General features: G+C 46.1%; 2 protein-coding genes across 2 annotated transcripts in view; one reads left to right on the top strand and one right to left on the bottom strand.

Moving 5' to 3' along the window:
• Nucleotides 1-700: 700 nt before the first annotated feature.
• LOC113983307 (translation initiation factor IF-2-like) overlaps nucleotides 701-27,950 on the bottom strand; it is a 39,053-nt gene continuing 11,803 nt past the window's right edge. The window contains exons 4-6 of the mRNA XM_039387832.1: nucleotides 20,472-20,700; nucleotides 18,530-18,599; nucleotides 701-7,596 (exon numbers count right to left, since the gene is read on the bottom strand). Of these exons, the coding sequence (XP_039243766.1) occupies nucleotides 6,765-7,596; nucleotides 18,530-18,561 (864 nt within the window). The 5' untranslated portion in view covers nucleotides 18,562-18,599; nucleotides 20,472-20,700 and the 3' untranslated portion in view covers nucleotides 701-6,764. The remainder of the gene's footprint in view (nucleotides 7,597-18,529; nucleotides 18,600-20,471; nucleotides 20,701-27,950) is intronic.
• LOC113983306 (C2 calcium-dependent domain-containing protein 4C-like) lies at nucleotides 7,147-8,956 on the top strand. The gene is made up of 2 exons (XM_027712341.2): nucleotides 7,147-7,243; nucleotides 7,533-8,956. The coding sequence occupies exon 2, from the start codon at nucleotides 7,588-7,590 to the stop codon at nucleotides 8,884-8,886; it is 1,299 nt and encodes a 432-aa protein (XP_027568142.1). The 5' UTR covers nucleotides 7,147-7,243; nucleotides 7,533-7,587; the 3' UTR covers nucleotides 8,887-8,956.

Below are 27,950 nucleotides of genomic sequence, written 5' to 3'. Positions count from 1 at the left end.
TCTAGCTGCTGAAGTGCTGGAATTTTAGAAAAAGACCTGTCTGCCTGTACACAGAAATGCTGAGGACTGTCTAAAGATGAAGAGTCCAGCTTTGAGCTTTGCTTCAAATATTGAACTTCAGTGTATCAAAATCAACATCTGTTTCTTAATTAGGTGCTTAGTGGTTAGTGATTCCACTGAAATGTATTCCACTGAAAGATGGAACTCTCCTGACTGCATGTCCTGCCTATCAAGATACTGAGACCAACAAACCCATCAGTGTGCCTGTGCCACCTTCAGGTAGAAGAAATGTTCCACTCAGTTTTATTACTCAGAGGATATTATTCAGTTATCCACGAGTTTTCTTTTTTAATATTTAATTTGCAAGGACCAGGTGAAGCTGCCTGGACTGGCACCTTGTGGTCTTAACTTGCTGCTAAGCAGGAATATTTTCCAGTCAAATCTTAAGTCAAAGAAAATCTGAAAGCTGATATAAACAACTAGAGATTCAGTGTGTTACCTGCAGAGGAGAAAGTCAGGGAGGCTCCTGCTCTTTGTGCTTCACACACCCTCCCACGTGCAGCATCAGGATCTTCCTACCTGGCAGCTCCTGCAGCAGAATTCCCCACCTACCTCCCCCTGCCTGGGAATGGAGCTGGGCCAAGGGAGGAGCACCCAGGAGCCTCCAGGCACAACCCCTTGGAGCTGGGCCGTGCTCCTGGGCTCTCCCAGCCCACCACAGGAGCAGAGTGTGCCCTGCAGGCCCCTGCAGTTGTTGTTATTAGGGCTGAACTCGGGAACTCCTCCTGCAGGGACACCTCGGTCTTTGTAGCTCAGGGCATGGGAAATGCAGGGCAGTGTGTCTGCCAACACACCCGTTTCCCAAGTGCTAAACACTCCCCATCAAGAGGCAGCATGTTTGGACAAGGTGAATCACCCTCTTGGAGATGTCCTTGGCTTCTGCCTGGCTCACCCTGGGGAGCCTTGTTTGTACCAGCAGGGTGGTGCTTCCACACAGCCACGTCACCTGGTGCTTGGAGCTTCTCACAGACTGTACCTGCAGGACAGGTGCAGCCAGCCAGCAACTCCTGGGGCAGGTGTTTGGGGAGCATAACAGAGAGCCCCTGCCTCTCTGCTGGGTTTGAGGCTGCTCTGACTCTGTGCTCTTTGGGGAAGGGCTCTGGTGGGTGTGTCTAGGCAGGAGGAAGAGCACTAAGAACTGCTTGGTCAATAAAACCTGCCAGTAAGTGTTTGCAGTGCATAGATCAACCCTGCTGTCCTGGAAATCAAAATCTCCTTTTGCAAGTTTCTACATGACCAGAGGAGTGTGGTAAAGCACAGTTGGAGAGGAAACTTTCGGTGTTGGTGTTTGTAACTGGACAGGTTTAGCCTTGTGTCTCCAAAGAACACAGCAAGGAGGGAAGTTCTAGTGAATCCTCTTCCAAAGAACAACTAGTGACATTGTAATGACTGATTAAAGGGCTAGTAGTAGATAATTATCCATTTGCTGGCTCATATAATCATCTTTTGAGACATAAAATGATGAAACAAATCAGCATATAGATCCAAAGCTTTTCTCAAATTTGACTTTTTGAGATGGATGTAAATGTATTTTATCAATGGTTGAAATACGTTCCTTCCATGGACATAGTGCCAGGACTGTGTATTAGGAAACTAAATCTGTTTCCTTCTTTTTATCTTTCTTTTTAACCTTGATAGAAGTAATCCTTATTGATTTGAAGTTTTGTGGAAACTTGGGGTTTTTTTACCCCAAGCCTTGTTTTATTTAGCTTTCCTCTTTCATATTTAAATTTACCCTGAGCAAAAAGAAGACTGAGTAATAGTTTTTCTCAGCAGGTGTGATTCACCTTGCAGGTGTCAATACAAATTTATATGCAACGAATTCTTTTGGGGTACACGAGAACTCCCATCAAATGAGACTGCATCAGGCCAGAGTGCAGAAAGAGTCCTGCTGTCAAGGCTCCCAGCACAGAGACAGTTGCATGAAGTGTTGATTTGTGCCTTTGTTTCTGAGCAGGGAATCTGCAATGAATGCAGGTGAGGAGCTGAGGACACTGTGTTTGTTTAGCTCCAAGAAAAGGAGGCTGAGGGGTGACCTGGATGTTCTCTGCAGCTTCCTGAGGAGGGGAAGGGGAGTGTCCAGTGACAGGGTGTGGGAATGGCTCAAAGCTGTGTAGGAGGGGTTCAGACTGGACATTGGGAAGCATTTCTTTACCAGGAGGGTGGTCAGACACTGGAATAGACTTCCTAGAGAGGTGGCCAGTGCCAGAAACCTGTCAGTGTTTCAAGAGGCACTTGGACAAGACCCTTAAAAACATGTGTTTAACTTCTGGGCAGCCCTGAATTGGTCTGGCAGTTGGACTGGGTGATCCCTTCCAGCTGAAATATTCTGGTCTATAAGTTATTAGGTTGTACTGCCTGATTTTATTTTTACTCTGAGGGAAATATTAGTGATAATTCTCATATTTCATTAACCCTACTACAAGTCACAGCACAACAACTCTGCAAAGCCATGAGATGCTCATTACTGCCGTAACACAGCACATCCCTGTGGAAAGACGTGAGCAGTTTGGTGGACTTTTCTTCAGAAAATCCTCAGAAGTATTTGTGGGGCCTAATGGGACAGGCCTGCCCTAAAATGGGGCTGTTTGCCCAAATAACAAGTTAATCTTCCACACCAGAAGAGTGACCTGAACACCACACTCTGGGGGCAATTCTGGGTCTGCTTTCACCATACCCCAGAATCTTGAAAGAAACACAGAGTCTGCAATACAGAGCTGCAATTCCTGGGAAAAGGCATGGGAATTTTTAGGCTTTCACCAGGGTCAGGCCTGTAAAATTTTAGTGAAACATTCACTAACAAGGCAGTTTATACCCAGTCCCTTGGACATGTGTTCTTTCTGTCTGGCTGCAAGGTTTGCTCCCACCCAGCCTGCACCTGCATAACCTGGCTGTGATCTCACGGCTGGCCTGTCAGAGCGAGCAGGTGTCCAGCAACAAAACTGTCAAATTACCTTCCTGGGCAGACATCCTTGAACTGCAGGATAATATTAGTTCAGAGGAGGAAGATCAGATGCTTTCCTGTCACCCTTCAGAGCAGTGGCCTTGCACATCCAGGGCCACCAGCAGTGTCCTTTTGAGCACCTCAGTCCTTTTCCCCTTTGAAGTTTAACCCCTGGAAGTCCCTGCTGGGGCAGCAGTTTGCCAAGCCCTGAGTCACTCGTGCCTTCCGAGCTGGAGCTGTGCAAGGCAGCTCAACATCCCCCTTTTTTCAGAAGCAAGCAGAACAAGCAGAGTCTTTCTGCCCCTCATATTTTTTTTTTCAATTAAATAATCTCTGTTTCTTCTGTCTTCCTTTCTCAAGCCAGTTCCATTCTTCTTTAGGATCCTTTTACCAGCTTTCCTAAACTGCCCAGGCCGTGTGCTAAACCCTCTGATGGTGCCAGGAAATCCCCTCTGCTGTTGAGTTTTTATCCTGGTTGTCCATGTGTAGAACCTTGCCTTTTCAGGAAATTACCTGAACAGAGCACTGGAGCTTGTTTTGACCCAGTCATAGGAAATGTGGATAATTAATTATCTGCTCTGTGATGTGTTTCATGATCCTGATAGCCTTTAAAATATTTTTCCAGTTCCATTCTTTTCTACCCTGTTACATGAAAGCATCAGGGAAAAGAAATTTAACATCATGCAGGCAAAATAGCGAAGGTTTTCAGATTTGAGTAGACATGAAGTAGATACTGCCTGGAACTGGGTGTATTTCCATAAAACATGGAAAGGCATTTAAAGCCAGATGTGGTTAGATTCAGGTATAGACCTAGACTTCAGCCCAGGAGATTGTTTTGCTGATTTCAGCAGCAGTGGAAGCAGGGACAGCAAACCTTTCTTGGATTTTGCGTGGCAATTCTCAGCTTCTCACCACAGGACCATGTAATGTGCTGGCAGGAATGAATTCTTTAGTTCATAGCTTTACATTTGTACAGTTCACACTGCTGTGCCATGAGGTACTTGAGATACTTTGCCTGAAGTGCCCAAGTGCCTGAAGGGCCCCACAGCTCCTGTGCCCTTCTGCCAAGCAGCTCTTGGGCACTTGTTCTTTCATGTGTTCATTTAAAGGAGCAGGGACACTTGCAAAGCTGTGCAGAAACCTGCCTTTGCTGGTGAGGTAAAATATAAGCTACTATAATGTACTAAATAAGAGGAGAAAGATCAGGTTGTCAGATGAGTTTTGCTGAACCTCTGTTACCATTTTGTGTTACTAAACAAGAAATGCAGAATGACTTGATTCAGGCCAGAAGTGGAGAGCAGACTGCTAAGAGATACCTTTGACACTTGTCACAGTGACAGGAAGGCATCAATGTGCTGTACATTTGCAATGATATCAGTCTGCAATGAAAAAAGTCAGTGCCTCTCAGTTGATTGAGGTTTTCTTTCAAGAAGCTGCAGCTGAGTTACTGCTGCTTTCTTTAGGAAAATAAAACTGAACCGGGTTATTTGTTCTCACAGAAGCCTGTGGAAATGTTGCATATTTTAGGTAATATGATGCACTGAGCCATGGCTGTTGCTTTAAACTCTTCTGTGCTGCCTCATCCATGCCTGTCTTTGATGCCTCCTCCTTTCACAGCAGGGTAGGAAGTTTTTCTTTCTCTCTCCACTCGTCTTGGCTGGATAGGGAGGGTTTCACCTCCCCTGGTGCTCATCACCAAAAGGCTGCCAGCTCTTGAAGCTCTCCTGCCTCTCTACCCTCTACAAACCACTGGAAGGGTTCTCCTGGCACTTCCAGGCCCTCAAACCAGCGAGTTTCAAACAGGTTTTGGACCTTTCCTGAATGGGGCCACTGTGCCCAGTGAAGGCAGGAGAGAAATAATATCAGTGTAACACGCCAAGGAAAACTCCTGACTTTGTTCTGTGTTGCTCTGGGAAGAGATTCCATTCAGTCTCAGGTTTTCCAGCCCCTGGAGAGATCCCAGGCTTTCACCAGTTATTGGTACTGGGGTGGTAATAAAGCCTTGCCACAAATTATATCTTTTCCGGTTTAAAAGTGGATTATTGCAGACACATTTTTAATAGCAACAGGAAGCCTTGTTGGCAGCACATTTTAATTATACTCTGAAGCTAATCAAGGAAAGAGAAACAGCTTTGAACACAGGAAGCTACACTCGCAGATCTGAGTGCCTATTTCCAGGGGGGATGTATCGAGTGCTTAAGTGTTGCTGCACTCCCGGCACTCAGCGATCTGTTAAAGGGCTGGGAAGTGCCGGCTCAGGCAGGGCGGGACACACCGCCCCGTGTAAGGCACCTGCTCACTCTGCAGGCACTGGAGGGAGACAGGCAACTGCGAGCAGGGGACCGATCACCCGCTGGGAGAGCCCTCGCTCTTTTCCTTGGGAGCCTAAAGAGACTAAACAGAAATCAAGCACCTCTGACAGAGTGGTTGTTTTATTTCACCACTGCCCGATGCCAGCTGGGCACTCAGCATACCTGAGCCCAGTTGCCATGATTGCTGTATCTGAACTACTTCTGTCATCTGTTACTGGAGGCAATGAAGTTCCCACTAAAAAGCTCAATTTCCTTAATTTTTCTCCATGTTTAGAGTAAAATATTTCTTTGGTATTCAAAGCAGAGGTGTGTAAACTGGAACTAGCTCACTTTCTCTTTGGAAGCTGCAGGATGTACAGTGCTGTATTGCCTGGTCTGAATGGATAACAGCTCTGTGGTGCTTCCCAAAGGAGAGCATCCCAGGGTCTCCAATAACTCCTCTTACCATGCTGCTGAAAAATCTCATTAGCTGGAGAAAGCATAAACCCTCTCCAGAAGCCTCTGAGTTAGATTAGAGATTATTTGAACCATGCTCACATCAAGCAAGTCCTTTTAAGTAAACTGCAAGAGCACCAGCAACTGCAGCGTTACTGGGACCTCTGGGGTGTCCTGAACCCTTTTACAAATCATGGCAGAAAGAATTTCCTCTGATTTTAATCACTAGAGGATTATTGTGCAAGTGAAGCTTAACTGGTGTAAAACAAGCAGGAGAGAGGCAGAGCTCAAACCCAGAACATGTGTGTTCCCTGCTAAACCTTTCAGCGGGTTCAAAATGTTCCCTGCCCCTGTAACCCCCCGGATTTGTTTTCTCTGAGCACATCTCATCTATTTTGAGCACTCAGTAAACATGAACTTTAGCTCTTCACCGGCAAAAGGAAAGCCGAATATTATTTGTCTGTTACCCCTGTGTTACAACCTCCAGCTGAGTGTTCGGCCAACCAGTTTGTCAGGCCTTCCTGGCTCTGCAGTTCAGGTTGCTATTTGCAGCTCGCAGGATAATTATAGAGTTTGCAGGTCTGTCCAGGCGGTGCTGCATTGCAGAACTGTGCCGAGCAAGTTGCTGGATGCCCCCTGGCTCAGTGCGGTGCCCGTTCAGTGTCACACAAGTCTGTGTTTTTGACACACCAAAGCATTTTCTACCGTGTTTTTCCCCTCACTGCATCTGCATTGCTGGTTTTGCCGTGGCTCAGTATCGCTCATAAGGACGCGGGGTCAAGGCTCCGTTGTCTCGTGTTCTTCGTGGGTAATGAGGAGGGGGCGACACACATTCACACGCGGAAGGGCAGCGAAGTTCTTTACAAAGGAGCTTGAAAACCGCAATCCCCGCTTCGTATGGCTCCAGTGCTGGAGAGCCGCCAGCAGCTCCAGAAGAACAGAAGCACCAAACAACGCTGCTTTTGTCCCGGGTTTGTTAGTTAACCTCGGGACGCCTCTGTAATAGCCATTCATCAGAGAGGGAGCCGGGGGCGATGCGCTGCCCGGGCAGCCCCTTCCCCTCCCGCAGGCGGCTCCCGGGGGCGTGGGGCGGCCCTAAAGGCGCTTTCCCGAGACAGGCCCTTGTCCGAGTCCCTCCCCCCTGCCCTGGGCACGACTCCGGCGCCCACGCCGTGTCCAGCGGGGCAGCAGCGGTGCTTTCCCTCCTCCTCCTCCTCTCCCCGCGGGAGAGCGGCAGGCGCGGCCGCCGGCCCGGCACCCCCTTCTTTCCTGCCCTCCCTCGGGCAGCCCCCTCCGTTCCCGTCCCTCCCCGGGTGGGAGGTGCCCGGTGCCTGTAGAAAAGGGCCGGCTCGGGGCGGCCGGAGGTGTTGGCGGCTGCCGGAGGTGTTGGTGTTGGCGGCTGCCGGAGGTGTTGGCGGCTGCCGGAGGTGCCCGGGCCCGGCGAGCAGCGAGTCGGGGCTGCTGCCCAGAGCGGGGGCTCGCACTGCACCAGGTACGTGCTCTGCTCGGGGAGGGGCGCGGGGGGCTCTGCCAGAGGGGGACGTTTGCCCCGGTGGAGAGTCGGTGCTGTTTTCTCTCTTTAGCGGTTTAGTTCTGTCCTTGTGCCGTTTGACTGGGCCAGCAGTGGTGCGCTGGGCAGGGGTGTTTGGAACCCGTGGGTCGAATGGGCTTGTGCCAGTCCTGCCTTGAATGGCGCCCTCGGTGCCTTGCTCGGCTGTCCGTGCCCTGTAGTCTGTCCAAGAAGAATGTTCACGTACTTTTTCGCCTCTGTGTGTCTGCAGGTGGATTTGTCCATCGGGCTTTTCCCCTTTGAGGACCTCCTGCTCAGCTACAGCAATGTGGTTCCTGGAAAAGATCAGAGCATCACATGAAAGTGGAAATCTCCCTAGCTCTTCCTTCCTGGGACTGCCACATGGCCAAAACCTGTCAGAAAAACCCCGACTGGGGGCCGCTGCTTTTCCAAACGTGCTCACCCCCGACAAAATCCCCGAATTCTGCATTCCCCCCAGGCTGACCAGCTCTGGCTCCATTAAGGGCACTGGCTCCCACCAGAATCACAGTTCAGTGGATGCAGCTTTTACCTGTGCCAATAGCCCCAGCTCTTTGCCACACCTCATCCAGGTGGAAAGTGTTGAAGAGGAAATGACAGCCCTGGAGGACGAAAGCACCAACTCGGACCCCCAGTCCCAAGCAGCGCTTTCCCTGCCCCACTTTCCCAGAGCCCCCACTTCCTATGGCTTCTACACTTTGCTGGAGAGCCCCCACACCAGGAGGAAGGAGTCCATCTTCCACGGTGACCCCCGCGGTGCCCTGCCCAGCCTGGTGCTGCCTCGGTCCAGAGCCAACACCTTCAGTGGCAAGGGCAGTACCTCTAATCCCATTGCCATCAGCTTTTCCTCGGTGAGGCTGCCTCCCAAGCAGCTCTCTCTGCACAGGCAGGGCGCCTGTGACAGCGACACTGCCTCCTCCAGCGAATCCTCTCCTTTCAGCTCTCCTCTTCTGAGCAGGTCCCCTCCCAGACCCTGCTCCCTGACCAAAGCACAGAGTCAGGAGGGGTTGCTCTGCCGAGCACTGAAAGCCAAGAGCAAATCCAGCGTGGCCAGGAACAATTCCCTCTCTACGGAGGAGAGCAGCTCCACCGATAACAGCCCCAGCGCCATCAGGAGGGCCTCGGAGGGGCTGCTCGCCACGCGGACCTTCAGCACGTCCTGCTCTCCCCTCTTTCCTCTGGACCTGCCCCGCAGTCGGGAGAGGCTGGTGGGAGAGAGCACGGTGGTGATGGACAAGGGGGGGCTGCTGAGGCTGTCGGCCGAGTACTGCTCCGAGAACGAGCGGCTGCGCATCCGCCTCATCAGCGCCGAGGGCCTGTACGAGGACTCCGTGGAGCCCAAACACATCAACTGCTGCATCTCCTTCTCCCTGGTGCCAGGGAAAACACAGAAGCAGAGAAGCACTGTTATAAAGAGGAGCAGAAATCCCATCTTCAACGAGGACTTCTTTTTTGATGGCATTGCAGAGGAAGAGCTGCACAGCCTCTCCATGAGGATGAAAGCCACGAATAAAGGGTGCAGTATGAGAAGGGACTACACCTTGGGAGAACGGCAGCTGCCTTTAATGAGTATGTTGTCAGTGTAAGGCTTCAAATATTGAAACAGAAATTGTCTTCTGAAACTTTTCTACTAAATAAAGTTTTGGGTTGAGTTTACATTGGGTTTTGTCCTAAGTAAAAAGCACTGCCTTGCTTGGTGTTACCCTCATGTTCTTGTGCCTTGTTTTGCTGCTTAACACTTCAAACTCTGTCAGGTATTTGGCATTGAAGGGTGGCTGTGGAGCAGACCTGCCTGGAGAGTAGGACGGGAGGGCAGGGCCTTTAGGATCAAGGATTAGGCAGTTATCAAGTCAGGGCTGTTCTTGTTTATGGCTTTCAGGCTGTGGAAGTGTTTTTCACCCATCCTGGTCCCTAAGCAGGTATGAAGTGTGTGCACACAACATCTGTTCAATGGACCTTCTGTCAGCACTCACATTTACACAAACTAATGTTGTAATGAGCCCTGTATTTGTGGAGGGGGAGAGAGGGAGAGAGAGTTTGGGAATCAGCTCTTCTATAGCAGGGGTGGAGGATTTGGATTCCCAAAGCCTGTGTAAGTTTGTGTTGAGGATAACAAGCTCAGCTTCTGAGCAGCAGGTAGAAGCCACTGCAGGCAGGGCTCTTTCTTTATACAGACCTACACTATCAACACTGAACAGGCTCCTGCCAGGTGATTGCTGCAGCAGCTTGACATCTTCATTTGCCTTGGCTTTCCATGGTTGATTTCCCAGCCCTCAGAATGAAGTTGCCAGGTAATTTTGGTCAGGAATGTACCCTAGAGCTATAACCCTCAGTAATTCAGCTATTGAATCCTTTCTGAAGCTGGAGCAGATAAGATATCAGTAGGCAAGGGCAAAGGACACTTTGGGATCTCTGCACTGAATTCCTGCTGCAGCTGATGACTTGATGCCTACCTTGCCTAAGTCATTGTCATACAGTTGGCACAGCACCAGGAGAAGCACAAAGGAGAGACCACCTTCCTTTTCTTTTTCCTCTTTTTTTTTTTTAAATCTGTTTTTTTTTTTTTCCTCTCTTGAGGTGGACTGAAGGCAGGGTAAAACAGATAAACCAGTAAAAAAAATTAGAGGAGACAGAAACTCTGTCTTGAAAGCCCAGGCTTGTTGCTGCCTCCCTCGATTAAGTTGCAGGTTCATTATGTGGAGGTAGATAAGCCTTAATGGAGGAGCAATCCACACAGGCACAGAAAAGAAAGGCTTTCTTTTGTGTTCCCTGTGAGGCTGTAGAAACAAAGCCTTGCTTGTGCCCAAACATACAGCTTGAGAGCTCTTTCCCAAGGATTCTAGCAGAATCTCCCCCTGGCCTACTCTGGTAAGAGTCTAATTGCCTGCCATCATGGGACTGTTCATGGGCAGATTCTGGTGTTCCTTGCCCAATGGATCACTTAATTCTGCTTCAGACCAAAGAACCTCAGGAAGGCTATTTTCACTCTGATAGCAGAAAAAGCCCAAAGAGTGTTAACTGTGACTATGAGTGCTCAGAAATGCCACTGCTAATCTTTGATCCAGCTCATCTTCTAAAAACAGAATCCTGGTGCTGGCACACTGAGCAGATGGAGATGCTCCACTGTCACCTGCATTCCTGAGTCCAGGCAAACTGACTGTAAGGGATAAGCTACAGGAAGTGGGGGAAGTGATATTAAAAAACGTGACTTCAAGGGAGAATCAGTAATGCTGCAAAAAATGAAGCCTATTCAGCTGGTCATTGCATGGGGGCTGCCAAAGGAAGGCAGAGGCTCCCTCTTCAGGCTTGTCGCTCGTCCACCAGCACATTTTTAGTTTTGGGGTTTAGGGTCTCCACAGAGAAGAGGGGGGGGCTGAGATGATCCAGAAGGGAACAGTGACAGGCATCAGAGGATCACAAGCAGTCACAGCGTGGTGGGTGTCTCTCTGCCCTGCGCTGTGTGCTGTGCCAGTGCCGCAGTGCAGGGGCACAGGGTGAGGGAATGTTCAGCTGGGAAGGGGCCTCTGGATATTGTAAATGGAATTAATTTGTTCTCGATGCCTCTTGTCCTGTCACTGGACACTGCAGAGTAGAGCCTGGCTCTTCACTCCCTCCCAACACATATTCATACATGTCAACGAGACTCCTCTGAGCCTTCTCTTCTGCAGAGCAGTGGCCGTGCTGGAGTCACTGCCGTCAGAGAAATGTGCTTCTGAAGCCTCATCCTGCAGCAGGCAGGGAAGGAGGTAAGTCCTTGAAGAAAGTCCTCCCTTCCTGTCATAGGAAAATAAGTTTCCAGCTGGGCTTATCTATCAGGCACTTAAAGAGGTGAAGGCTATATCTTAGGTTGGTTGAAAGGAAACTGAGCTGGTTTTAAGGCTCTTTAAGCAATGACTTATTTCTCAGAGGTTTGATGACAGGCCTGCAAGTTAGAGGGTGACAGAAAGCAAAGCAGTAGAAGACTTGCAGACCCAATTCAAAGGCAGAGTTTAAGCCTGAGAAGGACTGATAGACTTTGCCTATGTTTCTCTGGTGAATAATTTAAATTCAGGTTTTTCTTGATAATTTTCTTCTTTCATGTAAGAACTTTGAATGAAGTACCTGTTGAGTACATTAGTCAGACTCAGGACTAGGTCTGTCTGTACCACTACATGAAAAACAGTTTTGGTGGGGTCCCACCCCACTTTAGTGTGTCTTTTTACACGTTGGGTTATTTGATCCCATTTGAGCTTTGGGTTGTTGCTTATCGGGTGTTGTTCTCATTAACAGTGCAAAGCCATAATGCAGTTTGAACACTTCCATTTGCTTGGCTGTTGGAGGGCACAGGGCTTCTTTTGCTGAGCTCTGAGAGGTGAGCTGAGCTGTAAGTGGGGAACTCCTGCAGTGCTGCCTGTGCTGCAGCTGCTCCCGTGAGCGTCAGCCTCGCTGGGGCAATTACGTAAAACACCTGCATAAGCAAACACAACAGCAACTGGATACTCCAGCCTGGAAAAACTCATGATGCCTCGATGCTTTCAGATTAGAGTCAACAGCAAGAAGAAAATCCACCCCCTGGCATTAGCAAACAGCTCCTCAGAGTTAAGAAATACCATCTGCAGAAGTTTTCTCAACTTCTAAAATACCATGAAAATGTGGGAGTGTAAATGACTCTCTCAAGCAAAACTCCTGTTTTGGGGTAGCAATCAGCTGCGTTCAGTGGTGCTCACAGGTTGGAAGATCACATCTTAATTTAAATTTAAATAAAACCCCAGACAGTTGTTTGAGGAAAAGAAGGTCTTTGTGCCAAGATCCTGGACTCACGTTTTGCTAAGCAAATATTATTTGTTTCAGCTGCTCTGGAATTACTACTTGTGCTGGCCTTTTCAAACCCAGCCTCTTCCATTCTGGAAAAGAAATGTTACTGCAAAGCAAGTATTGTGTTTTTCTTTCCAGAAATCCCCTCAGGTTGTCTCCAGTACAGTTCGTGTTGCGATACGCTGAGGTACGGGAGGGGAAGATGCAATTCCTGTAACTGCTGCTTTTCAGGTGAGGTTCAGAAATAATACCACGGGAAGCAAATAGCTGTGACCTAAAAAGCCTGACAGGACAGACCTGTAGACTGGGGATTAGGCAGCATAGTGTCTGCAGTATCGAATTCTATTGATTGCACCACTTTTCCTGAGCTGCTCCCATTTCTCAGGCTGGCTCTGGAGAGGCACTGCTGGACACAGCACATGCTGCTTCCAAGTGCTTCCTCTGAGGGGGCTTTTCAGAAAGGGAACTTCTGCTCCTGGGGCTTGGCTTTTCAGTCAGCCACAGTGACTGTGGTGAAAGACTGAACATATGAGGGGGCCTCATGGGCAAAAATGCTTCTATTTTTTCAGTCTAGCCAGTGATTGCTGTGGGCAACTCTGAGTTTCCTCAGAGAACTGAGGAAAGAACAATTAGATGAATGTATAAATCTGCAAAAAAAGCCTGTCTGTGGGTTGCCAAGCTGGGGAAGTTGTCCTGGAGAAGTCTGTGTAAACTGGATTGTGTAGAAGGACCTCTTGCAGGACCCCAGGGAGGCCATGCCACAGAGCCTGTGCTCGCCGGGCCATCCCATCTCTCCAGCAGCTTCAGGGATGGGCACTTGTCCTGTGTCCACCTGAGGGATCCAGAGCTTGCAGAGGTGGCTGAACTCTGGGGCCACGATCTTTGGCCAGGGTAGGAGAGGAAATGAGTCACATCTATCGATAGCTTTTGGCAGCAGGATGTTTGATTAAAACAAACAGTGGCCCTACGCTCCCCAAAGGAATGGTGTAATTAGGGCCTATCAATTACTGTGTGCCCCAACAGAACAATGCAGGGGAGATTGAGGTAGCATTTCAGTATAGACCTAATGCTGCTGACTGAAATGTACTCTAATATCATTATTAGTAGTCTTAGAAGAAAAGATAAAATGATGCCGAACAGTGTGTCCTCACAGCAGAGATAAAACAAAGTTTATTGTTGCAGAGTGTCTGCGAAGGAAACTACTTTGCATCAAGGTGATGGATGTAAAACAGAGGTGCAGATGCCCCAGAGCAGGCCCAGCCTGGGCTGGGCACAGTGTTCATGCTGCCTGCAGGGTGGGGAGAGGGGCACACTCTTCTCTGGGTAACAGCCCATCGTGCCTCCACTGGGATTGATAAGTGAGTCGTGTTTTATGCTGCTGGTTCTTTGCATTTGAGGAGTCCTTATGAGAGAAAAAGAGCTTCCAGTAGTTCTTTGTTCCTGTCAGGAACAGAAATGGCTACAGCCCAGGTTCCTGGTGGTATATGGCAACTGAGGGGAGGTACTGGGAACTGAGCACAGTCAGAGAGGAGAGGATGGGTCCAACAAACAGGAGTGAAGAGAATTAACAGCCAAAGGTGACCCCACAGCTCTGTCTTCTGATTTTGTTATTCCTTCTGCTGTTACTTTTCTATTTCTGGCTACAAATGTTCTGATGATGCAAAATTAGCTACCCTGAGTGGTACAGTGAGACCCTGACCTTGTCAAGCATTGCATGTACCAGACAGGAAAGCACTGAACACGTTTTTCCAGCTTGCTCTGTTCTGTTCAATCTTAATGATTTTTCTACTTGCATTGCTCAGCCTCTCCAGTGGCTTCATGCAGGAAGCATTTAAAGTAGCACAAGGTGAAAGAAAGTGTCTGAAAAACCTTAGGGTTGCTTGTTTTTAGTGGGAGGACCAGCCAAGGTTCTGGGTGTTCATGACTTGCTGTGGTGAGGAAGGACACACAGAAGCAAGTCACAGCCTGTTTAAACTGTTGCTGTGAATTACAGGAGGTCACACAGGTTTCATTTCCAAGGCTTGCATCCTTCCATGCTGTGGGTTTCCTGGGGCTGTGTCTCACCATGTTCCTCAGCTGCCTGTAGGGAAGAGCTCTTCCCTGTCTGGACATCACGGCTGAGAAAGACGCTGGGAAAAGCTCTCGGGGAAGAGGCCTGTATTAAAGGTGCTCATTTGCTCATGTGCAGAGGCAAAGGATGAGATGACATAGCTTAGATCAGCATTGCATGAATATTCATGACTATTTCTATCATCCCTTTACGAAAGTGCACAGGTCCAGAAGGTGAAACCACTCAACTCCAATCTTTGTCCTGTTTTTGGTGGGGTGGGTTTTTTTTTTGTCAAATCTTCCTGTGCTAACCATTGGCTGCTTCCAGTGAGCAATAAATGTGAACTTACCATACCAACAAATATCACAGCAGTAACAGATGTCTTGAAATGCCAGGGCCAACCTAAGTTTGTCTTTGAGGTTTCTGTGGTTTCACAAGATTATTTAATTTAGGTAATTGTGACTCTAGAAAACACCCTGGTTGTAAGAGGTGTTGCTTGATCCCCTCTGGTACCCCAGTGCCCACCTGCCAGAATTGCTTCCTGCTGAGATCCCAACCTTTAGATTTTGCAGGAGTTGGGCACTGGGCCCAGCTGCTCTTGCAGTGCTGGGTGCCAGAACTGCAGCTGGGCTGAGGCCCCAGCACTGCCCCTGCCTGCCCAGGAACAGCAGGACAGAGCTCTGGTGTTATCAGGCTCAGCAGGACCTGCTCCCAGAGCTGACCCTGAGCCGTGGAGCTGAAGGGGAGGAGAAGGGGGGATCACCCAGTGAAGCTTGTTAAGGGCAAGCAGCTCATGCTGGGTGTTGGCAAAAGCAACGTCACAAATGGTGGAAAAGTGACTGTGGTAAATTCTGACTTCACATCCCTAATTAGGTGCTGTCAAAGCTGCTCCAAGACAGTAACTCAGCGGTGCAGCCTTGGATCAGTTGGGCTGTGGGGGAAGGAGGAGAGCCAAGCCTTCTCAGGTGATTTCTCATGGGTAGGAAAAGTTGTGTCAAGCACTGAGTGGTGTTTGCCTGCCTTGTTTGTCCACCAGGGATGGAGGATGGCTGGGCTGGAAGTGCAGGCATTGCCAAGGGGGGTTCTGTAACCCCACTTAACTCTGTCCCCCTGACAGAGGATGCTGTGCACCTGAGAAATCATTTTGTATTTTTAAGATAAAACCTCTGACTTCTGTTCAGAAAAGTTACAAAACTATTCTACAGCCTTGTTGCTTATTAACCCAGCTATCTTCGTAGCAGGATGCTTTGCTGGGGTATGTACCCAATCCAGAGGAATCAAAACCAAAACCATTGTTTGTACAAAAAGTTCATGAAACAGAGTTGTTCTTAACCCACGGGAAGAGCTGGACATTGTCCAAGTCTGCATAAAGCTTAAGTACAAATCTAATTCAATATGAGTTTCCTAAGACTTGTCCTAAATGCACCTATTGGAAAGGAACAGACACATCTAGTAAATGTAGAGCAGGAGGTGTGGGAAGCAGCTGGAATATTTCTGTCTTGTTCTAAAAGTGCCTGTGGCCTTCTTTAGCCATCTGCTGTGAAGGTATCCTGCTAGGAATGAATGACTTAATGTTGCTTCAGGACTGGGACTGCGTGGAAGTTATGGGACAACTGACATGTCCAGCTGACAGGAATGACTTGTCACGCTTGGAAGTTACTACGTGGGCACAGCAGAAGACGAGGTTTTAATGTGGAGAGGCCCACAGGAGCAGAATACTCAAGAATTGCACAGATATGAACTGAAACAAAGGGAGATTTAATCTGTGGGACCTTCTAAAAGGTCAAAATGCAGCATACTCCCAGGGAAGTTACTGGAAGAAAAACTGATAAAGTAGAAAACCAAAATGCAGAACTAGGGCTACCAGCATGGAGCTAATCTGCTCCACTTATTTATGTTTCCACTCAGTGCTTGTGTTGTAAAGAAACACTCTTTGAAGACTGGGTACCACTCATTTCACTTTTTCTTGATAAGAACTACTTTCTCCTAAAGAAAAACAGTCCTTGTTATGGCATTGGCCTGTGACTTTTGTCCACTTCAGAGTCACTGAATAGTTGGTGCTGGCAGGGACCCAGAGATCACCTTGTCTGACCTCTTCCCAAAGCAGGGGCAGGTCCAGCTGCTCAGGACCATGGTCACCTCGACTTTCAGTATCTTCAAAGGGCAGAATTTCCCCCATCTTTGCTTCCTCAGATCACACTTCCCTTTTCCTTTGATTCACTTTCACCTTCCAAACACAGGAGATGATTTTTCTGTGCTTTGCTCATATGCTTTGCTAATACCAGAAATGTATATAGGATAAGATGTCTCACCCATTTTGGCTTTTTTTTAGAAGTACCACAAATATCTGTAGTCTGATCCTCCATGGAAAGGGAATCTCAGAAGAATGTCATGACTGCCACATTAAAAACTTGTAATGCTCATGTGAGGTGTAAATATCATCAGTACAAAATGCAAGTGTTGGAAAACTAAGCAAGACTTAAAACTTGAAAAGCCTTACATATTTACTGGTAAGAAAAACTTCAGTATTGTGAGAAAGGTCTTAAACCAGCAGCACCCTTAGCCCCCAGAAAGGAACAGTGTAGTATATTTATTACTAGATACTCAAATACTCTTGCTTATCTCTTAGGAAACTAAGGCCCTGATCATAAAGATACATTCCTAGAAGGATTGGAATATTTGGGGCTTTTGTGTCTAAGCTTAAAACAGTGTCTGAAAACTAACTGAATGATAACTGGTGTGCAGAGCATCTGCAGCTGGGCTTGGGATGGTTTCATGAGTTTGACAACTGAACTGGTGGATATGAGTAGCAATTCCTCAGGCACCTGAACTGAGTAGGTTTTATTATTCAAACTATGAAGCTGAGTAGGGAACATATTTGTAGGAGTAGTTTCTGACAGTTCCCCTGTTTAGAACTCATGTCACTTGTAACCTACTCAGGAGCAGAGCTTTGGGCAGCACAGAGCACTGACCTGCCCAGAACTGAGCAGGTCATGCAGACTGCTCCAGGGGACTGTTTTCCATGGTGTGTTATCTCTGGGATTAGGAGTTCTCACATGCAGACCCTGAATAAATCTGAGGGCTTGGCTGGTGTACCACAGCCTTTGGTACTGAACCTATCCCCCCTGGGCTCTCCAGCCCTCCCTGGGAGGGCCACAGCACCCAGTGTCTGGTGCTTTGGGGTTCCTTTTGGTTTGGTTTTTTCCCTCCTGAGCCACTTGCTGCCCGAGCAGGGAGCTGCTCCTGCCATAGGCACGTGTCTGCCTGGGCTCTGCCTTCAGGAGCTCTGAGCTGTGAACTATTCCCAGATCCAGAGCCTGAGCACTCATCTTTGATGCTACAGCTTCTTTTGTGTTTTAGTTGCACAGATGAAAGAGGTGGATTGTTCCTGCTGGATCCTCTGAACCCCAGCAGCTCCAAGGCTGGCACCTCCTGCTCGAAGTCTGCTGATGAACATAATTTGGCAGGGCTGAAGGGCTGCCTTTTGATAACTTACCAGTGCACACCATGGGATTCAGGCAGGACCCCTTTCTCAGCTCATTACACTTGCATTGACAAGAATTTTGACTGCACAGGCTGCAGGACTAAAGGATGTCGAGTCAAAGGATGAAAAGATTTGCAGCATGTGATAAAAACATACCATAGTTAACATGGGATATATAAAAAATAATTAAGCCATGTCTCATCTGCATTTAGAAACCAGTGCTGTCTGAATAGAATATAACCAGTGCCAAAGAAGAAAGAATATAAAAATGTTGATGTATAAAAAGAATGGAATGAGGAGTTGGATTTTTTTTTAATATAAAGCAGTCAAAACTGACTGTCCTTTGAAAGGCTGAGGGGTGTATATCCCTTTTTTTTCATCTCTTTTCCTTATTTTCTTTATTCCATTATAGCAGAGAATGAAGAGTTCTCCTTGTAACCGTGGTGCTGTTCATGGTTCTTGTTATTGAATTTAATTTGCACTAAGGCCTTAAGAAACAACTTAGAGAAAAGTCTTGTCTTAATTTTGAGCTCTTCTGTAGCTGGAGCCTGTTAAATAGGTCAGTATGTTTTATGTTTCATTTGAGGGTTCTGTAATCAGGTTCTTGCCTGTCAGATGCAAGAACAGAAAAGTCATTGCTGGTTTTTGGCTTTTTGGTTTCTTTTCTTCAGCACTTTCTCAGTTCAGTTTCTTTCTTAAGGTAATTGCAGATGCACAGCCCTGACTGAGAGCAATTTAGAAGTGAAGACAGGAGTTGTTTAATGTTTTTCTGAAGAGTGACCCTGAACCCTCCTTACAAAGCAATTTACTAGATAAACATATATTATTTCACACTTGATACAATGAAGTCTGAAGAGGAGCTTTTGCCCAGGATAAAACAGAAGAGAAAATTCTTACTTACCATGGTCTGGAATACATCAGGCCTAGAGCCATCACCACGGTCACCTCAAGTTGACACCTCTGTATCTAGACTTAAGTGGATAAATCCAGGTGAGTAACCTGAAAATGATCCTATTTTTGTCTCTCATCTTGTACAAATTATGAGGAATAAGAAAAAGTGAAAGTAGCAAGTATGTGCCATAGTTGTCCCCCCAAAAATGTGGGTATAATAACAGCAAAAACAGAAATCTGGGTGTATTATTGAAGAAAGAGTTGGACCCTAAAACAAAACATGAAAGATCTCCAAGTAAAATAGTGAGAATTTTATAAAACAGCTGACAAGAAAAAGATCATATTCTAGTGAACACATCACAAGGAAAACTGGGGATCAGCTCCAGTTTAATTCATATTTAATGACAGGAAAGTTTTGGGCTCTGCAAAGCTACTGAACTGTCACCTACGTCTCACACTGACTGATGTTGAAAATGTGGTAATAATTCTCTGATTTGGGAAGAGCTGGCAACACCTGGCTTGTTAGTGGTGCTCTTATACACTGAGTAGTGGTAGGTGCTTGTCATATGTCATCTCTCTCTCTATATATATATTTATATATATATATATCTTGTTAGCTGTATATTTGTGGTTAAACTAACACAGGCCTGTGCTGTCAGAATGTCTGTAAACTACAGAAGGAGAGGTAATAGGATGCCAAAGGAAAGGAATGATCCAGCACATCACACAGAACTTTAGTTCTAGAGGTTTCTTCTACACCACCTTCACTTCAACGTCACAGAAATACAAACATTAACAAAACCCACTGACTGAGCAGCACTAGCTCAGGTATATGAAGCAGAAAACATTTAATGAGGAAACTGCAAATGTTAAAGAGTGTCTTAAAATACAATTATTGACCCCCTAATTTAATGAAGCATCACACCTCATGGGAACAATAGAAAAGTTTAGGGTATAAAAGAGACCTCCTTATATTTCCCATGAAATATGGGCATTGGAATGGGCTGCCCAGAGAGGTGGTGGATTCACCATCCCTGGAGATTTTTAAACGCAGATTGGACGTGGCACTGAGTGCCATGATCTAGTAAATGGACTGGATTTGGACCAAGGGTTGGACTCGATGATCTCAGAGGTCTTTTCCAACCCAATCGATTCTATGATTCTATGATTCTATGAGTTTAAAATGGTTCTAGGGGAAAGGAAAAACCAAAAGACAAGGCCATGGTGATGTCAGGCTCATTGTCCAGGAGAGGAAAGGTGCTGGAGCTGCTGATTCACGATGTGCCTTGACCATATGAGGTTTTTTCCTCCCCCTCCCCTCTTCCTCCACTACCCCTCCAGTTCCTGAGCCTCTCTCTACAGGTACTAATAAATGTTGTGCATATTAATGGCTGATAAATGCAACAGGATTCTCCCCTGTACACGTGAGAGGGAAGCACAGGGCCAGACTCTGCATCCCTGCTCAGTGTGGATGAAAGCAGATCCATAATTTATGCTGCTGCTGAGTAAGTCCAGGCACCAGTGCATTGCAATGATTGATGTAACAAAGCTTACTCAGAAATGGCAGCACCAGTGATAGCTGATGGCAGGTTGTTTCTCTCTTGTAAGTGCATATTAGCTGTTACTTTTAAGGAAGAACAAAGGAAGGAAAGCCTGTTTTTTGCCTCAGTCTGACAGATAACACAGGAGGTTACACACTTCTGACTTTCCCCTCGTTGGTACATGACTGCTCAGGTGTGTGCCAGCCACTTGAAGTGGCTTTGGCCTGCACAGGAGAGGGTAACAGCTCTCCCTTGTGTAAGATCAGGGGTTGAAGATCAGATGAATGTATAACCAAGATGAATGTTTACCCCATTCTTGAGCCCACAGTGGTTACAGCTATTACCTAAATCCAGACTGCTGGTACCCCCAGGCTCCCTTGGTTTGTTTTGGAATTACCTGTGGCCTCTCACCTGGGATTCAGTATCTGCTCTCCATGTGCACCCTGGACAAATGTTTTGAAGGACACTTTGCAACTGTACCTATGTGCTGTCAGCCCCTTCATTCCCTGAGCTGCTGCTCTTCCTTGGTGCAGCTCTGAGTTACCAAACAGGTTCCTGAGGGAAGGTTGCCCAGTGTGGTTCATCAGCTCTGTGGTGAACAAACTTGCCAGGCTGCCTCAAAGCTGTCAGATCGGTCGACCTGCCACGAAAACAAATTAACTTGATATAAAACTGCTTTTAACCTGTAATGTAGTGTTTTTGTGAGGGAAATTGTTGAATCCTCGTTTCACATAAACAGATATGTGAGTCATTACAGTTGAGCATGTTTATTGTACATGGCAGTCCTTTTCAAAACACACATGTTTAAACAGATGGCTTATGTTGACTATTAATGCAGTTCCTGCAATTAAGTTCAGTCGACAGAGACTGACACTCTATTGACATCAAAGCTGGGCTGTTGCATCTTCCCCTCATGAATGTTCAAATTGGGATCTGCCACTACAGCCCTGCTGAAATGTCAACTGTGATAAGTCACAATGGGACTGAGGAGCACAGATAAGGGACCTGGCTCTTGCTAAATTACTTTTTGACAGGGATTTACTATTTGCATATTCATGCTGTTACGTTTCAATGGGGAAAGTCCACGTTTGAGCAAGTTACTGCAAATAAACAGCAGCAGGGAGAAGCTGTCTCTCTGTCCCCACAGACGTGGTGGGCTCAAACCACAGGCAAGGCAAGCTCTGCAGTGCAGGGAACCCAAGGGCACTGTAGGCCGTGCTCTGCTCCCAGCACTGCCCCCTGCACAACCCACAGGTGCTGCTGGCAGCTTTATGGCCCTGCAGGAAAACACCAGGAAACAGGGATGGCCACAGAGCTGGGGAGACCCAAAGCTCCTCCAGTGCAGTGCTGTCTTGAGGCAGGATATTGCAATAGGGGCTGGCAAAGGAGTGGTGTGGGAGCAGCCCAGGTGGCACAGCCCAGACTGCAGAGCTGAGGCTGCTTTGGGGCTTTCTGCTCTGCAGCCCCTGTCTCTGTGTTTAATAGGGACTGACAGGTTTCTCCTCCAAGAATTTGTTGCAGAGTTTTGGAATTGATGTAAACATTCACTCCTGTAGCAAAGTGTTTCATACATGAGCTGTGCCTTATGAGAAAAGAAGTGTCTCTCCTTCCTTTGAACTTGCTGATATTGTCATTTAATAATCTGCAGGTCTTGCATTGGAAGAAACACTGAACAGTTGTTCTCTATTCACTGTCTTTGTGTCACCCACTATTTTATAAGTCTGTTCTATTATCTGATGTGTTTTCCAGCCTGAGGAGTTCTGTGTTATTTCTGATATGGAAGAGGTTTTTGTACCTATTTTATCACTTTTTCCTGTATTAAGCCATCAGTATTTTAGTTGCCTGTCTCAGTCATTTCCAGGTACATATCTGCAGCAGGTGATGTGTTGGCCATGAAGTTGGACTCTTATGGCTGCAATTTAGCAAAGAGGGTCTTCAGCCCCCTGTGATCCATTTAGGAGTGGTTTCCTGTAGCTTCTGGAGTGACATGGAGGAACAGCTGTGGTCAGGCAGGCTTAGTGAAGTAGGGTAACTAAAACAGCTTAGCAAGTGTGTTGTGTCTCTTGGATACTGCTTACATTCCCCTCCTTCCTTGGTGCTCTCCTAAAGCCAATTTCATCTTTAGGATTTCTTCTATTATATTCTTCACTTTAATTTACTGGTGGAAAAAAATGACCACAACATACATTTCACCTGTATCTTTAGAAAGAGATGTTTTCCAATGTCCTTTCACTATTCAGTGATAACTTTCTGAACGTGCCTGCATGGGACTGGATTTCTTACAGCACAGAGCTGTGGAGTTGTTAAACTGTTTTCCATATCTGCTCTAGCAGGGCCTGTGACACACATTCTTGAAAGACCTCCAAGTGTCACTGCACGATGCTGGACAAGGCTGAGGTTGAAGCAGAACAAGGTTCCTTTTATTTCCGAGCCTGGCACATCTTCAGGCTCACAGGGCTGGCACTGCACGGCAGCGAAACACTGCCCTAAGGCTGAAATGCCACTCTTGGAGGAGGGAGCTCATTCTCTGTCACACTAATTTAACAATTAATCAAGCCTGAACAAGAGGAGAAACTTGATATGTACAACCTAAAACATAACTTAATGACTGTTCTTTGAGTGGTCATTGCTGGAATTAAAAAAACCCACTGTATTTACGGGAAAGCCTCTTTGAGGAACAACATGCAGGGCTTAAATCTCTTCTGATTTGGTTTTTATTAGCAGAATTTATGGGGGTTTATTTAACAAAATTTACACCACATGAGTAAAAGGGATAGCTCTATGTCTCGCTACATAAACTCTGTGACCTTTCATTTCAGTGAATATACTGCAATAAACATGGACTTTGCAGAGTTATTATTTCAGCACAGTGTTCTGCAAAAAACAAACACACCATAACCAAAGCACCAACTCCAAAAAACTCCCACTCAAATTCCCCAAAAACCTAATGCAAACACTTCACCTCAAACCCATCAAAACCCAAATCCACCTTTCCCAAAGGCAGTGAAATAGCCTGGCTAGAGCAGATTTACTCTCTGAACAGCTCTAGTTAGCATTTTAGTTGACCCAGAGCTCTGGGAAGGAAGTCTTAAAGCCAAAGGGACAAGAGCCTGGATGCTTTTCCAGTAAGGTGTAACTACAGTAACCAGGAGGCACAGCTATTAGCTCTGTCCAGAAAGAGAGGAGGAAAGTTGTGCTGCAGCTTGACTAAATATTTGTGAAGCTAATTTAACATCCTTTCACCAAGTGAACCTATAATGCTCTAAAGAGCTGGGTAAAAATAACCTACAAAAACAGACTATTTTTATAACTTTTCTTGAAAAATGGCTCTAGAGAAGTACAGGTAATGCAGAGGTATCACAAACAGTAGGAAGCTGATTACAGTTGGAGCTCACAAAGCTGGTTATTTAGGTTGCTTGACACTTCTTGTCACTGGAGCTGGATTTCAGTCATATCTGTAACTTTGTCAAATTACAAGTGTTTGGTCTCATGTTTCCCAGCCTGAATGTTAACCACAGACTGTATCTTAGGGAGTAAATTAAAAATTTGTCTTGTTTCTGATCAAGCTGTGTGTGCATGAACCCTAAAGAGCAATTAAGGCTGATTAGCTCAGGCATGCAAGTGGAGTCAGACTTTGCCCATCGAGGCTGCTCTGGCCCCAGCACGGGGCTGGTACTTTTTGTGCTTTCATTGATCCTCCTGCTAGAGCTCAATGGAGGGATCAGAAGGAGGAGTGAAGGCCTGGAGGAGGGAGGGGTCACCTCGGGCAGCTGGCAGGACATGGCAGCCTCTGCAGGGGTGGGTAAGGACAGTGGTGGCTGGGGGGGAGCAGCCCAGCTGGCCAAGGAGTCAGCAGGAAAACAGCCCGCAGAGCTGGGCTCTGACAAGACAAAAGAGGGAAGAGAGTAAAGGAGAAGAGGTAAAGCACTGGAGATTTGGGAGGGACTGTAGCTGCACTGGTCAAGGTAAGAAAACAAACAATAGCAGCAGTTTCTCAAGCAGCAGAACCAGTTTATTGGTTTTGAGGATAAAATATCCCAGGTGAAAAGAATTTGTCTTTTTACTGTGTGTTTTCTGAAAGCTATGTTTTGAAAAAAGCAATTTTAAAAAAATAACATTAACGGTACCATGATTGCTACCACTGCAGGAAGCATCCAGAACTTTCCTGGAGCAGAAGTTTCTCTAGTTATTTCTGAAGGGTCTTGAGAGAGGGAAATGGTTGTGCAGGGGATGGTGGGAGGCAGCCCAGGTAGTCACTTAGAGAAAACCTGATGAACACTGTTGGTTAGCAATGAATGTCTGCAGATAACATTCATTAATTAAGAATTTCTCAAATCTAAATTGTGGAAGAAAGTGAAGGAAAAATGATCACCTTATGGCTGCCAGTATTTCTTTAATCTTACTCCTTACTACGTTAAACAAATGATATATTTGTGTTGTGGCCTTATTTTTGGCTTCCTGTTTCTAAGCTTACTGGCATTTCCTCCTGCCACAAAAAGGCAAAACTAATTTACTGAGAGATTATAGGGCAGTTAGTTTGTGTTGGTTTAGGTGGGGATTCAGACTCTGTCTGACATTGAAGATTAATCCCTACTTCCTTTTGGCTTGTGGATAAATGCAACAAACTTTCCACAGTCACACAGGTAAATTAAGGAGCTTCGCTGGGAAAGCAAGAAAATCAGAATGCTCCTCTTTGAAAAGTTGTAAAATGCTTCAAAAACAGCAGCTCTCAGTCTGACCTTGTGGCTGTTGAGCACCAGTGGGATTCCTGGGCTGTGCTTCCATGTGCTCTGAGGATGGAGGACCTTCCTGGCAGTGGCCCTGATGAGCTGGGAGGCCCCAAAGCTTGATACTCAGACAGATGTAGACGGGAATGGTGATCAGATGTTTGCTTTGTGGTTTGTTTTGGTTTTGTAGGTTTTGTTTTGTTTTTTTACCCCTCAACATTTCCTACAAGTGAAGAGATCTTGCTTTTCCCATCTGGAGGCAATCTGTCTGCATGGAGCAAAGCACTAACAGGGTTTTCCCTTGCTTGGATGTGGAATATGAACCATCATTCAGGGAAAGACTTCTTGTCAGGCAGCCTGGCCATGCTGGGAGGTTTGGAATGCTGGAGGTGCCCTCATTCTTCTCTCTCATTTTTGGCAACTGAGTGCACACTCATAAAGCTGGTTATTGGGTTGCTGGACGCTTCTTGTCACTGGAGCTGGATGTCAGTAGTTTGTACCTTTGAGGTGGATATCAGTAATTTGTAGGGCAAGCAGGGCATCCACCCCCTCAAGGGACAGAGCAGGTGTTTGTTGCCTTCTGCACACAGCTGAGAGCAACTCGTTCCCAGGCCAAGGAGAGCTGGCAGGGCCCTGACAGGAACAGGGGGATGACCACGTGCCTCCCCTATTCCCTGGTACAGGCTCACCCTCAGAGCTGCTGAGTTGCCATCCTTGATTCCCTGTTTTTAACTTAGGGATTTATGCCTTTGCAGGAAGTGATGTTCCCCGTCTCAACAATCTTGCCTCTGTCTGAAACTTTGATCTTCCTTATTTTGTCCAGCCAAGAACCCAGAGCCTGGATTGGGTAAGACTGCACAGGAACCACTTTGGAGCATCATTAGTGAAGAGAAGAATTAATTCTCTCAGTTGTCTAATATTGAGAGAGCCCTATTTATCAGGACCTAAAAAACCCTCACCTTGGTACTGGAGGGTTTCTGTTTGCATTAGAAAAGGTGTTATTTATAGGTATCTTCCAGGAAAGTGCACATCCAGCATTCCTCATGGAGCAGAGAAGAGGAAGTTTTCATGGTTAAGGGCCGCAATTCTGAGCTCACAGTGTAGGAGAGGCAACCACAGGATATCACAAACTTGTTAAGGATTGATGAGTATGTAAGAAGAGACTATGCCAAATATTTCAAACTCTAGTTTTATGTTATAAAAATTGCTAAGTCTTGTGGTTTGGTTTCTTTTAAGATGAACTAATATCCTCCAAAATAGTAACATCTAAATTACAAAAATGGAGATGAGTATAAGCTCTGGTTTTGGAATTAACTTCCCCAAAAAAGGAGCTGTAAGAACTAACCTGTATCCTAACATCCTTCAGTTTGCTAGCCAAGCTCTTCTATTGTTCTCCTGTAAAATATGCTCACCTGTCCTCTGATCATGTTAGTGGATACATTTTAATTCATCTTTCTTGACAAGGGGTGACCTATTCTCATCATGGCCTTTGTTTTTAGAAGTCCTGACTTGTATTGCATGAGAGACTTGCAAGGGGCTGTTACATATGAAGGCACAATCTAGTTCTGTGTGCTTTTTCATATTTTATTATTTTAAATGATAAAGGTAAATATTAGCATCACAGAGGCACATCACATGGGCTCAACTGCTGTAAACTTAACATGAACAATATTATAATCAAACCAAAATGACAGTTGAGATTAGATGGTGTGTTACCAATATATTGACTTAGTTCACTAGTTTATGAAGTCATAAAGTTCTGCAGTGTGTAATCCGTGTGTGTGCCCAGCAGAGAAGGATTGCTGTTTGTTAATTTTGCATCAGGTGGTTGGTAGAGGGGTTGTTTCCTTCTGGTAAAGGCCTCTCTGGAATAGGGCTTCAGCCCCCTGGGATTGCCAGTGCCAGGGTTCCCTGAACACGGGGCATTGCCTGGAAGGGAGGATAAAGCCTCTTCAGCTGTTCTTAAGGAACCACAAAGATCTAAACAGGCCCTTTGCCATTTCCTGCTTCCTGAACATTTCAGTGCATTTGCAGAGCTATTGTTTCCTCTCCTTAGTTATTCCTTGCCTCTACACGAGCACAAAGCTTGCCAAGGGTTTGCAGCAATGTTCATTTGTGGGCCAGCCTTAGGACTGTGGGGCAATATGGCCAACTTCCAGATCACTCCTTTTGGGTCTCCATTTAAACAGCAGGATTATGAGCTGAGGTTTGCTTTTCAGCTAATTGTGGACTGTCCCTACAAACCAGGAGTGTCTGATCTGGTGCACTGGCTGACAGTCAAGTTAATTGTGCACAATCTTTGTGATCCAGTCCTCCTGAAGTGGGAAATCTTAAAACTTAAGTCCTGTTCAGAGCTGGTCTTCATCACTCTATGCTGCAAAATCTCAGAAAGGACCCTTCTATCTATTTTAGGTTAGGGAACTGGAAACATTCTTCTTTTTTTTTTTTTTTTAGTTCATCTGAGAGCATATAATAACTTATGTGCCAAATGTATTTTTCAAGATAACTCTTCTGTGTTCACTGATGTTTTCCAGTTTCTGAGTAATCTGAACACTCATTTTCTTTCATAAACAGAAAAATCTAAAATTTTGTAAATGTGTCTTTCTAAGTTTGCCATCTCTTGTCTTTACTTACATAACTGGGTTGTATTTTGGAGTTTGATCTATTTAAATCTTGGTCTAACGTTCTATGGTTACATATTCTTAGTGTTTTTCACATATTCAGTAAAAACTACAGCTTTTCAAAATACTTTGTAAGTCAAGAAATTTTTATACAGCTTCTTGGCATTGGCTATGGAAGACAAAAATTGGGAAAAAAACTTCCAATCACAGCCTGAAAAACTCATATATGATTGACCTGCCTGATGTCATTATTAATTCTAATATGCTTTTATCCTTTCCTGACTACACTGCTTCCCAGAAATATTGTAAGTGGTGCTTCTGCATACACAGTTTAACTGCTGTGTAAACACACCCATCTGCTCAGTGTTTTCCTTCCTGCATAACTTTTACCTCAGTGGTAAAAGCAGCTGACTGAGGGCATTGGGCAAGAAGTGCATCTGATCCTGCAGATTGTCTCGTTGTAATGAGATCAGAAATCGGGTGATGTTAATTCTGTCAGACCATGCCCACGTTGACAAATGCCAGGCAGAGTTCAAGGATTT

This window comes from Pipra filicauda, unplaced genomic scaffold, assembly GCF_003945595.2.
Source record: "Pipra filicauda isolate LSUMZ 115617 unplaced genomic scaffold, ASM394559v2 scaffold590_size258242_pilon, whole genome shotgun sequence".
Classification (NCBI taxonomy): Eukaryota; Metazoa; Chordata; class Aves; order Passeriformes; family Pipridae; genus Pipra; species Pipra filicauda.
Note: the sequence above shows the minus strand (reverse complement) of the source record. Positions and strands in the feature narration are given on the sequence as shown.